We start from the raw sequence: 11,872 nt of genomic DNA on the forward strand, positions 1-11,872 counted from the left end.
TGCTGGAAACTAACTAAGAATGGAGAGTTCTCGGTTAAATCCATGTATTTGGATGTTATTAACTCTAGCGTGATTCCTAGATCGAAACATGTTTGGAAAGTTAAAGTACCTTTGAAATATCAAAGTGTTTATGTGGTTTGTGCATAAACAAGTTATTTTTACAAAGGATAATTTGGCAAAGCGCAATTGGACAGGATTTGCAAGATGTAGCTTTTGCGACCAACATGAATCAATCAAGCACTTCTTTCTTGATTGTCCTCTGGCTAAAATTATGTGGCGGTCGGTTCATATAATCTTTAACATTACTCCGCCGAATTCTATCAACACGTTATTTGGGACGTGGCTTGATGGGATAGATACCCATACAGCGAGACACATTCGCGTGGGAGTATGTGCTTTATTATGGGCAGTCTAGAACTGCAAAAATGATCTGGTCTTTAACAGAACAACAAACATTCATTTTTTGCAGGTTATCTTCAGAGCCACTGCGTTGATCCGTATGTGGTCGCTACTTACTCCGACGGAGGCCAGAAAACATTTGGTTACTGGGTCTACCCGATGGGAGACGGTAGCACGGAATATTTTCAACCGGCTTGGATGACGATTATGTAATAGGATAGGCATGTAGTGCTCATATCTTTTTATGTCAGTCGGTTATGGCTTTTTTATTACTGCTTAGCTCTTCGTGAGCCTTTTTTGTATTTTTTTGGTCGAGACGTGAAGACTTTTGTTGGACCTTTTGCTTATTAATAATATTGGTTGTATGCATCGTTCAGATGCAGAGGCTGGGGTGAACCCTCCTTTTTTGAAAAAAATAAACATTACGGAATGACATTTAAGAAAAGAAATATGTACAACATAACAGATCATCCTCTAGCAAAAATGGGAATCAGATCGCACGTGTTCTCTGAAGATACGCCACACCGAAACGGAAAATATAAACGCGGGGCGACAAATCCGACACTCCGGCCAGCCTTTCACCCACCAAAATTTACTGCGCACGCGCCCCAACGCGCCTCTTCTCCTTAAAACCTCTGATCCGAGGCCATTTTCGTCCCAGAAATCACAACGGGCTAATCCGCCATTAAACCCTAGGGGAACGCCCCGAAAGAAACCGATGCTTGGTATCGTAGCGAGGGAGTGCAGTTTGCCCACTCATCCCTCGCACTCGCTCTGCGCCTTTTTATGGCTGCCTCTTTTGACCTTTTCCATCTTTTTCCCTTTGATATATCCCGCAGCAGGCAGGCAGGCAGCAGAACCGCCTTTGTTCGCTTTCGTCGTCCTCGCCGAAATTCCCATTGCGGCTACTGACATTTGTCCCCCCATCCCAGCGACCTCTCTTCTCTTGCATCCATCCATCCATCCATCCCTCTCGGCGTCACTCAAGCTTGGTTTAGGAGCAATCTATTCCGCCTTGGGCACCTGGTATGCAATTGCTTGCTCTGTCACTCAAAGCTTTGCTTTAGGAGCATCTTGAGTGACAGACTATTTTTTCAGTCTTGTTCTTGTGGAACTGATCTAGCAATTTGATAACTCAAAATTATTGATGTTCGTTTTGCAGATTGGTTTGTGAGCTTGACAGGATTCCTTGATTTCCTTGATCTCTCTACTTTTCATCTTGCTCTTGATTTCCAGTTTAGAAATCATCCCGAGGAAATCTTGGGCATCTTTGCTGCCTTCCCCCCTTTCATTCAACCGAGCGCAAAGATTGTTCTTCTTGAGCAGAGGAACAGTTCGATTGGGAAATGGCTGAAGTGAAACCGGAAGAGATGGTCCACCATCCGCCCATGGATCAGCTGCAGGGGTTTGAGTACTGCATAGACTCAAATCCTTCCTGGGGTCTGTGCCATCTCCTCCTTCAAGTGTTGGCATGTTGGATCAATCGATCTGTGTTTCTTACCCTGAATATTTGTGGGTCTCGCAGGAGAGGCAATTGGTTTGGGTTTTCAGCATTACATACTGTCCCTGGGAACTGCTGTGATGATCCCCACAATGTTGGTTCCTCTTATGGGTGGAAATGATGTGAGAACTTTCTCCCCTTTTCTTTTATGTTTGCTACACTCCTTGGTTAATTTGGTACAACATACTATTATTTTGACTGAAAAAATGGTGCTTGTTTGTGTGTTTACCAAAGCATGACAAGGCAAAAGTGGTTCAGACACTGCTATTTGTGACTGGGATAAAGACACTGCTCCAGACACTATTTGGCACTCGCCTTCCCACTGTCATTGGCGGCTCATATGCATATCTTGTTCCAGTCCTCTCCATAATCCATGACCGATCGCTCGCACAAATAGCCGATGGCCATACCGTAAGTATTAAAATGTTCTTCTACATTTTCTGTCTTGTAACAAGAATCATGGCAACTCGAATACGTGATGCAAATATCCATGTTATGCATTTCAGTTTACCTTTTGTTCTATCTGCAGAGGTTCCTGCAGACAATGAGAGCGACACAGGGTGCGTTGATAGTGTCGTCAAGCATTCAGATAATTCTTGGCTATAGCCAGCTGTGGGCAATATGTTCGAGGTACAAGAAACTCTCACTTCTCCTTTAACTGACGATGATAGGTTTTTCAGTCCAAAAGTTCAAACATTCATTTCTTGGTTTTTGTCAGAATCTTACTATATTAAAATCTTATACTGAACCTGATAGATTATTTGCTTGAACTTTAGTATAATTAGCATGCCATGTTAACATGTGTTCATATACTGGACCAAATATGCAATTGCGGATACTTGTTGTTGCTTTTTTTATTATTACTATCCTGGTCCCTCCGGCCCTCCGGCCCTCCGTTATCCGTCCACTTTATGTGCCCATCAGTTTGAATAGTGGGGGTCACTTTAGATAAAGCGTAATATGCCGATGTGTTAAACAAAGAGTGGGCAAAAATATCCAAAAGCTGTTGGAACATGGTAACTACCTTCGCATCGAAGACAGGAATAAGAACATTAACAGTATGATATGCTTGTTGCAGGTTCTTTAGCCCACTTGGGATGGTTCCAGTGGTTTCATTGGTGGGGCTTGGCCTTTTCGAGAGAGGATTCCCGGTGGTAAAAGCTCTAATGGCCTTACTTTTGTTCTGTTTAGCTCTACTCACTTTGATGTTTGGAACTCATCACACTGAAGAATGGGACCCCAGCTACTTATATTTTACTCCCTCCGTTCACAAATATAAGATGGTCTAACTTTTTTGTTAATCAGATGTTATAGGCACGTTTTACTGTGTTTGTTCACTCATTTCAGTCCATATGTAGTCCATATTGAAATATCCAAAACATCTTATATTTGTGAACGGAGGAAGTACCATTTTAAACGTTTTCTGGGTTGCATGGCCTACCTTGCTAGTTTGATAATGTAGTTATGTATTGTTTACTTGTATACGAAAGTTTATTTGGAGCATGGATCTCTTATTGATTGGAACTTTAGCAACACCATCCAATAGATAATATTTATTGTTACATATGGTAAGTTGCACTTAGTACCAGATCATTTCTTTCTGTTTTAGTATATTTTAAAGTGTTCCTGGACCAATCTTCAATGTCACTGAAAATATGTTTATTTTCTTAGTTTACCTCTACATTTAGAAAGTTATTAATTGTTCATATTTACCCAGGCAAGATCTCCATACTCTGTTAGCTTGCCTTTTTTTTCTCAGAAAAACATTTAGCACCATGAGATTTATGTTGTCCTATACTGAGTTAATTCAGGAAGGATATTTTGTCAGGTTGCAAGCTGTGTGGAGATTGGCCTTCCGATGCTTATCATATTTGTTGTGCTTTCCCAATATCTCAAGCATGTACATGTTCGGCATGTTCCGATTTTGGAGAGGTTCTCACTGCTGGTGTGCATTGCTCTTCTCTGGGTCTATGCCCACATTCTAACAGCAAGTGGTGCATACCATCACACTGCACTACACACCCAGATCAGTTGCAGGACAGACCGTTCTAACCTCATCTCTTCGGCATTATGGTTTGTAAATAAACCGGCTTCCACACCACTTATTCATTTCCATATGATATATCTCAGTTCATTTTTTTTTACTCTCATAAGGATAAGCATTCCATACCCCTTGCAATGGGGAGCACCAACATTCAATGCAGACCATGCATTCGGCATGATGGCCGCAGTAATGGTGTCGCTAATAGAGGTACCATATCATACTTGTCAAATACATGATTCCTCGAAGTTTTTCTCAATATTTTTATATCCACCTGATTTTGTTGAAACCATTTGAGTTCTTCAGTCAACTGGCGCATTCAAGGCTGCTGCCCGGTTGGCAAGTGCAACACCCCCACCAGCATATGTCCTCAGTAGAGGCATCGGGTGGCAGGTTAGTAGTTGCATTATCTTAGCCTCTTGTGGAGTTCTGTCAATATGTTAAGTCTAGTAGTTCTCATGAAGTTGAGTATCAACTATAATTTTTAATGATTTGTTTTTACGGCTGTACAACTACTCCGTAATCACTGCTGAGCTTTTTCTGAAAGGAAATGAAACATGTGCATTCAGGGAATAGGTACCCTACTGGATGGGCTATTTGGCACTGCAACTGGCTCTACTGTTTCTGTGTGAGTGCATCTGAGCTATCACTCTTAAGATTGTTCTGTTGTGGCATGCCTAATATTATGCAGAATATTTGGATGCAATGCAGTGAGAACGTTGGTCTTCTTGGGTCTACAAGGATTGGGAGCAGGAGAGTGATACAGATTTCTGCTGGTTTCATGATCTTCTTCTCCATACTAGGTAATTAAGGTTTCTCTTTAGCCACGAGCACTCATTTGCATTGGATTTTTCAGGGTTCTGAACATGTCGATGTTGTAGGAAAATTCGGGGCACTTTTTGCTTCCATTCCATTCACAATATTTGCTGCCATATATTGTGTTATGTTTGGCATTATTGGTAAGTATCCTAGCAGAAAAAGTGAAGATGTTCTCCTTTGTAGTTTCCGAGCTCTCTACCAATATCTGAATTCGCACAAATAATTTTTGCTCGTTTGTTGTGTCTCCAGCGGCGGTGGGGCTATCCTTTCTGCAGTTCACCAACATGAACTCTATGCGCAACCTCTTCATTGTTGGTTTTTCACTCTTTCTTGGCTTATCGATACCAGAGTACTTTTCTCGGTATATGACAGGTGCTCAAAATGGCCCGGCGCACACGAAGGCTGGATGGGTTCGTAACCTCACTATCCCCCACACCCTTAATTTGTACTGTACTAGCATGGACTCCCACAAGTCCACTGTCTCCTTTTCAAAAAGAAAAAAACAAGTCCACTGTCTCGAGATTTGAATTCGAAATGACATCTGCAAAAATGTCCATCTAGTATCTGGCACAAAACAATAACACAAACTTAACTGGTGGTAAAATGTTGTGGCATATTGCTGGTAAAATGTTACTTCCTCCGTCCCAAAATATAAGACGTTTTTGCAGTTCTGCAAAAATTGGGACGGAGGTAGTAGGAAATTAATATGTAGTATGTAATACTAATTTAGTACAGAAAAGACGATCACAGCTTGTACACCACATTGCAGAAAGTTCATGTTCAAATCTACTCATACATCAATAATGGCCTGTCAATGTTATCAAAATGTCTGTCATCTCCATGCAAGAGTCCTATTTTGCATCATTTTGAAGTTGAGTTTGAATTGTATCATCCCTGACCGTCAATGCAGTTCAATGACTACATCAACACCATCTTCGCATCCCCACCGACTGTCGCTCTCATCATTGCTGTAGTCCTTGACAACACGCTGGATGTCAGAGACGCGGCGAAGGACAGGGGGATGCAATGGTGGGAGCGGTTCCGGACGTTCCGAGGGGACAGCAGGAATGAAGAGTTCTACACCCTGCCCTTCAACCTCAACAGGTTCTTCCCACCATCTTGAGCAGAAGCTTCCAAAGTCCGGGTACTGCAAGCTGAGTACCAAATGAAGAAACCTTTGCATCACAATATGGCATGCTTCTGAATTCTGATAGAGTAGAAGAGGAGAAGAGAAGTAGAGATGATAAGACCCGCATGCCGTTTTACTAGCGTAGGATGGAGGAAGTTCCCTTCGGGCTGTCCGATTGTACATAGATATTTGTTTCCGTAGACAATGAATTAATGCTAATTTTTGCTGTGTGCAATGTAAGATCTCATGAAACATTTGCGGGCAGCGGGCAAATGAGGCACATTGTTAGCTGTAGTTGAACACACCGTAGAAAAGGGCATTCCAAACAAGCAAAAATTATAGCATGGCCCCAATTGAAATGTGTCATTAATCCTTGTCGGCACACATCCGTGATATGCTGCTCAGATCATGTCGGCGCTGTTGCAATAAGACCCTTGTAAGAGGTAGTCGGTTTACGAGCGGTCAAGGTAGGTTGATGTGGCACCTATGTGGTCCGGTTTTCCCTCGTGAATCGGTTATGGCCTTATTTGATAAATTTGACCATTACTGAGTTATTGGCCTGAAGTATGCAATCAGATTGAGTATTTTTTTAAACTATGCAATCGGATTGAGTAAATGGACCAATGACTCATTTCACTCAATTGCTCCTGAGACCGCCACACATCGTTTGTATACATCATGCACACTTTCGATGAAGAACCAACAACACAAGTAAAAAGTAAAAGTATACACCCGTCGCGTGATCCAACCACCATAGGTCAGGGATTGGGTTTTCATCCGGATAGTATGCCCGAGCAGACTTCAAAACAATGCCTTCAACAAAGACACAATCGGTAAAACATTGTCATTGCCAAGCGCAATCATCGAAGGTCGTACCTAGAATTTTCACCCTAGAGCTCGATACTCAGTGCTCAAAAGAGCGCCACGAAGCCGAAGCCACCGTGTGTCGCTGTCACCCCACTTCACAGAAGAAGGCGTCACGGAAGAGCTCCAACATACCATGGGCACGGGAAATTGAAATCCAAACCTTTCCATTGTGTTCGTTCCCAGAGGTAGCCGCTCATGTGCATATCCTTAACGCGGTCACGCGGATATCACTATGTGGTCAAACCTATATATATACGAGCACAAGGCTATCACAGAACACGAAGAGCCGAACGTCGCCGGAAATTACTGAGGCCGGCGCCGGCAAAGCACCAAGCCGTGGCGGCAATTCCATGGACACCACAAGTCATAGCGCATACCCCATTCCACACCTACACATCTTCGTGTCGTTGTTGATGTTGTTGTTGTTGTTGTCGTCGCTTCACCACTACCATTGTCCACCGGACCTCGAGCCACCACCGCCAAATTAGATGATGAAGGCCCGTCATCGCACATGGCTACCCACACAGCACAATGGCACAACGACCACCTAGGGAACCCAGGCCCCCATTTCCGGCAACCAAAACTCCATCAGACTACTCATAATAGGGAGTAATTTAGACCAGTAATGTTTGCATGTCACTAGTCTATGTTACTACCTCTATTGTGGGGAGTAACATATGGTGTCATGCAACACTTTATTTATTAGGTTGTAGACTCATCTTGTCTTGATATGTACTCCCTCCTTTTCGGTTTATAGGGCTCATCTTAAAAAGTTTGTTTTTTTTGTTTTATAAGTGTCAATTCTACTACTTACCATCAAATGTTCAGATTTCAAGGTATAAATCACTGCATGTAAGGATGAAGAAAAAACTCACCAATGCATGTATAAGTTTTGGTCATGAAGTGATCATGCATGCATGTGGTGTAATTAATGCATCGGTATACACAAATTTTTAAGAAAAATGAGAGTACTAATTAAATACTTTTGCAAACTACGGAATTAATTTCACCATTTATCATCTACCATGGTTGAATAGATTTTCAAATTAAGCCCTATAAACCGAAAAGAAGGGGGTATGGTATTACTCGTAGTGGGAGTAACTAGTTATGTTACCCCACTCAATTTGTCTCTCTCTTCATTAATATTAGATGTCACATCATTTTTTTTAGGTGGCATCGATCTTACTCTGTATTACTCTCATTATGGATAGTCTCAGCCGCGTCGCAGTTCTCGAGGGCTCCCAGCGCCACGCGAGGAAAAAGATAAATGTATGCGTATATGTAGCTTTCTTTTCGTGAATACGCGTCTTTGCGTATATGTAGGTTAGCTAATAAAATTATGCACATCCCGATCTTAGCTCAGTTGGTAGAGCGGAGGACTGTAGTATGTTGCAGCTAAATCCTTAGGTCACTGGTTCGAATCCGGTAGGTCGGATTATCCTTTTTTGTTCTATATATATATTTTGCTTCTTTTTTTGTACAAGTATCAACACATTCTCAGTGATTGCCGCCAAAAAACATTCTCGATGTTATTTTCTTTCAAATATGTTGTTTCATGTACAACCCCATTGCTATAAGGAATATAATCTGTCAACTCGCCACCACACTGCCCATATATTTTGCCTGGTGCACAGGCTTCGCCTCAAAACTGTACTGATCAAAATCATACATGTAGTAGTCCAAAGGAGACGGCCATTTTTAGCAGCTTGTTCAACACCTGAGGTGCTACTTAATGTTGAAGAAGGGCATCCCACCGAGGGACTGTCCTGTGCGTCACAAACGAGAACAAAGGGATTGAGAATCTACATTGGTGATAAACACAAGTTGCAAGATAACAGCATGCAGCTACCACACTGCCCATATATTTTGCCTGGTGCACAGGCTTCGCCTCAAAACTGTACTGATCAAAATCATACATGTAGTAGTCCAAAGGAGACGGCCATTTTTAGCAGCTTGTTCAACACCTGAGGTGCTACTTAATGTTGAAGAAGGGCATCCCACCGAGGGACTGTCCTGTGCGTCACAAACGAGAACAAAGGGATTGAGAATCTACATTGGTGATAAACACAAGTTGCAAGATAACAGCATGCAGCTAACTGAGGTACATAGATTTCTTATTTTGAGAAGGGCTGTTCAAGAACATAGAATTCAAAATCACCAGTCTTGCGAAATTACACCCCTTGGCTGCAATAGGCACTTATCGGGTTCCCGTACTATGTAGATCTGATCTCCCACACTGTGTTCTCCGTATGTATCCTGGTTCCGGTGCCATGTCCACAAGGCATATGTCGAATTCACAACCTGCATGATCTCAGATGTGAGGACTGATACAAGAACATACACATGACACGTTTCCTTCTGTGAAGTGATTTAATTACCTCTAGAATACCGTGGCCGAAACTGCTTTCCCTGAATGCGCTCCATTCCGGCTGTCGTTCCCAGCAAAACTTCCCCTTGGCAGGACCAGAAGTGAAGTTCAAATGGCAGACTCCACCAAATTCAGGTTGGTTGTCACCTGGTGAGGGGCACTTTCCAGGGTCATCTGCATGATCAATGTCGATTTTCTCAATGTTACCGCCATCCCCGATCGTAATGTAAACCGGCCCGCACGGGTCCAACGTGTAGTTGAACACCCGGTTCATCCTTTCGTATGCGTGTACCTTGGCAATCAAATGTAGAATCAAATAAACCAGACTTGCTTCACCAAAAAGGTAAGTGACTTGAATCAAATTAATAGCAGGAACCGAGGGGAGTACAATTGATTAATCTGGATGCAGGAAAAGAGAGCACAGAAATCGAATGAATGCAGTCTGAATCAAGGCATTTACCAAACAGTGTGTGTGCTTACATGGCCTGAGAAGACAATGTCGACCCCATGTTGATAGAGGAGTCCTTCCATTTCTTGCCTCATACACTCAAATTCCTGGTAGTGCGAGGAATAGCTGTTATACCACGGCGTGTGCCAAGAAGCGACAACCCATGGTGTGACTCGTCGATCAACTTTCTGCAGATCCTTCTCTAACCACGAGTACTGAGCTCCTATGCACAATGAAGCAACTACCTAATGTTAGTTTTTTTTTTTTTGCGAGAGAACTACCTAATGTTAGTTACTAGTTACTACTACACTATCAGCATCAACATGCACTTGTAAATACAGGTGGTTGGCAAAATCTTACAACTTATCAAGAGGGTAGGCCATCCATCTAGAATTCCAGATGAAACGTTGGCAAGTCGGTTCATATATTACCTGTGCGATTGTAGTCGACGTAGGCACCAAGCATGATGAAGTGAATACCACCCGCGTTAAATGAGTAGAAGAACTTGGTGTTGGATCCAGACTCCTCCGACGGCACAGCGAAGCGCGCCAAGTAGGAGGCGAAGGTCACCGCTCCGCCGTGCCCCTGCGGCTCAATCTCATGGTTCCCTTCGGTCACCATCATTGTCACCCTCGACGCAAGCGGCTCCATGAATCTGGATTAATCCATACACACATTCACAAATGTGGTCACAACTCACAAGAAACATGACATGTTGGAGCTGTGAGGCTGAAGCTCTACTCTATCTCAATCTTTACAAGTTTACATGCCACATCACTGACCCTTGGTGGAGTGCACACCTAGTGACAATAAAAACTCTAATTTCCTAAGTACTTGCATGCTTCCAAGAACAGGACTCACGCATGCGGTAAAATTGAGTTGACGATATTAAATCTTAATACTCAGATCACCAGTTCACCGCGCCACCACAAATCCACAGCAAGAAATTGACAACGGTCATTGCTCAGAGGAATGTACTTAGTTACCTTCCCCAGCCGTCCCATCGCGGCTGGTAGGACTCCCGAATCGGGGCATCTGGGAAGGAACAGGAGAAGCAGGGGACGCCTCTGCCGCCGGTGGTGCGGTACTGGTTGGCATACGTCATGTCGCCGACCATCAAGATCATGGACGGGTCGTTCCTGGCGAGGTGGTCGACGGTGGAGGTGGAGTTGCCGGTGAGCCCAAGGTCCCCAACCACCGCGACGCGGCGAGGGTACGCGTCCGGCGCCGGCGCGGGCAGTGTCCGGAAAGAGCGCTCGTCGCTGAGGCCGTCCTTGAGGGAGCTGTCACCGCAGCGGTAGTAGTAGCGGGTGGACGGCGTCAGGCCCACGAGTCGGACGTGGTGAATGACGCCGGAGGTGTAGTTGAGGAGGCCCGGGTACGGGTAGAGCTGACTGTACACCTCCGCCGAGCCCCTCGCCACGTGCGGGTGGCCGACGGTGTCGGTGGAGGCGGGGCGCTCGCTGTACCAGACCTCGCTGCGGATGGCGGTGGGGTCGAGAGGGGTGAGGTGGGAGCCGACCTGGGCGCGGCCCGTGACCCAGGAGACCCAGAGCGAGGAGGGGTCGGCCGAGGCGGCGAGCGCGATCTGCTCTGGGGACGGCGGGCGCGCGCGCGGGACCAGGCGGGGGTCGGAGAGCGGGACGTCCTCGCTGCCCTGCCGCAGCGAGCGGTCGAACGCGCGGGTGGCTGGCGTGAACGGGCCGTCCAGCGTCGTCGGAATGCCGCCGCCATCGACGAGTAGGAACGCGATTGTGAGGTATGGTAACAGTAGCAGGAGAATGCGGCAATGGAGATGGCGGCTGTGGAGGGTACCGGCGGCGATGGTGCTGGTGGCCATGGTGCCCATGGCACTGGCAGCCAGTGCGTCCTATTCGGCCACCTAGGGACTGTACTAAGATAGGAGGATCTTCTGAAGCGGATAATTCGCTGGATATTCCTCGAATACTTTGCCTTTATTTTTCCTATTCATTTAGCGCAACCGAAATGCAAATGCTAATGATTGTGATATCAGATTTTTGGCGTTTTCAAGTGAACGCGCTCAGTCACGTTGGATTTTGCGCGCGAATCTTAAAGTGTTGGCTTTCCTCTGAACGAGCTACATGGTTCGCTGCATACCGAACCGCTTCATTCGCTCTTTGGAAACCGCTCCACAGAGGCGATCTTCTGCCTTCCCTCTCGACAGCAGCGCCGCCGTGGCTCCTAGTCCTTTTCGTCTGCCGCTTCAGCGGTGGTAGCGGACAATAGTTTTGCTTCAGCTCTTCTTTCATTTCGGTGATGTTTTAATGGACGGCATTGAG

At 45.0% G+C, this 11,872-nt stretch overlaps 2 protein-coding genes and 1 non-coding gene across 6 annotated transcripts; 2 read left to right on the forward strand and 1 right to left on the reverse strand.

Annotated features, from left to right (window-relative positions):
- Positions 1-1,112: 1,112 nt before the first annotated feature.
- Positions 1,113-6,259, forward strand: LOC123111701 (nucleobase-ascorbate transporter 2). 2 transcript variants are annotated; one of them, XM_044532552.1, is made up of 14 exons: positions 1,117-1,425; positions 1,562-1,839; positions 1,925-2,022; positions 2,135-2,311; positions 2,430-2,530; positions 2,979-3,054; positions 3,729-3,973; positions 4,055-4,151; positions 4,248-4,334; positions 4,511-4,569; positions 4,653-4,744; positions 4,823-4,900; positions 5,010-5,170; positions 5,671-6,259. In XM_044532552.1, exons 2-14 carry the CDS (start codon positions 1,746-1,748, stop codon positions 5,881-5,883), a joined length of 1,578 nt encoding a protein of 525 aa, XP_044388487.1. In that variant the 5' UTR covers positions 1,117-1,425; positions 1,562-1,745; the 3' UTR covers positions 5,884-6,259. The 2 variants fall into 2 exon arrangements, with proteins under 2 accessions (XP_044388486.1, XP_044388487.1); XM_044532551.1 differs by having other exon boundaries at positions 1,113-1,425; positions 3,729-4,151.
- A 1,845-nt stretch (positions 6,260-8,104) lies between these two features.
- Positions 8,105-8,191, forward strand: TRNAY-GUA (transfer RNA tyrosine (anticodon GUA)). The gene is given in 2 exon segments: positions 8,105-8,141; positions 8,156-8,191. It is a non-coding gene; the product is annotated as a tRNA-Tyr (tRNA).
- A 63-nt stretch (positions 8,192-8,254) lies between these two features.
- On the reverse strand, positions 8,255-11,485 carry LOC123111700 (purple acid phosphatase 23). 3 transcript variants are annotated; one of them, XM_044532549.1, is made up of 7 exons: positions 10,559-11,484; positions 10,004-10,227; positions 9,605-9,795; positions 9,135-9,416; positions 8,915-9,057; positions 8,673-8,764; positions 8,256-8,522 (listed from the first exon to the last, which is right to left on the reverse strand). In XM_044532549.1, coding segments are annotated over exons 1-7 (1,797 nt in total). In that variant the 5' UTR covers positions 11,422-11,484; the 3' UTR covers positions 8,256-8,520. The 3 variants fall into 3 exon arrangements, with proteins under 3 accessions (XP_044388483.1, XP_044388484.1, XP_044388485.1); XM_044532548.1 differs by having other exon boundaries at positions 8,255-8,764; positions 10,559-11,485; XM_044532550.1 differs by lacking the exon at positions 8,256-8,522 and having other exon boundaries at positions 8,710-8,769.
- Positions 11,486-11,872: the final 387 nt, after the last annotated feature.

The sequence above is a fragment of the Triticum aestivum genome, chromosome 5B, assembly GCF_018294505.1.
Source record: "Triticum aestivum cultivar Chinese Spring chromosome 5B, IWGSC CS RefSeq v2.1, whole genome shotgun sequence".
Classification (NCBI taxonomy): domain Eukaryota; kingdom Viridiplantae; phylum Streptophyta; class Magnoliopsida; order Poales; family Poaceae; genus Triticum; species Triticum aestivum.

Coding starts and splice junctions, on each gene's coding strand:
- LOC123111701 (XM_044532551.1), top strand. CDS start 1,746: ATGGCTGAAGTGAAACCGGAAGAGATGGTCCACCATCCGCCCATGGAT. Junction 2,023..2,134: donor CTCTTATGGGTGGAAATGAT/GTGAGAACTTTC, acceptor TGTTTACCAAAG/CATGACAAGGCAAAAGTGGT. Junction 2,531..2,978: donor CTGTGGGCAATATGTTCGAG/GTACAAGAAACT, acceptor TGCTTGTTGCAG/GTTCTTTAGCCCACTTGGGA.
- LOC123111700 (XM_044532548.1), bottom strand. CDS start 11,421: ATGGGCACCATGGCCACCAGCACCATCGCCGCCGGTACCCTCCACAGC. Junction 9,796..10,003: donor CGTCGACTACAATCGCACAG/GTAATATATGAA, acceptor CATTGTGCATAG/GAGCTCAGTACTCGTGGTTA. Junction 9,058..9,134: donor TCGGCCACGGTATTCTAGAG/GTAATTAAATCA, acceptor GAGATCATGCAG/GTTGTGAATTCGACATATGC.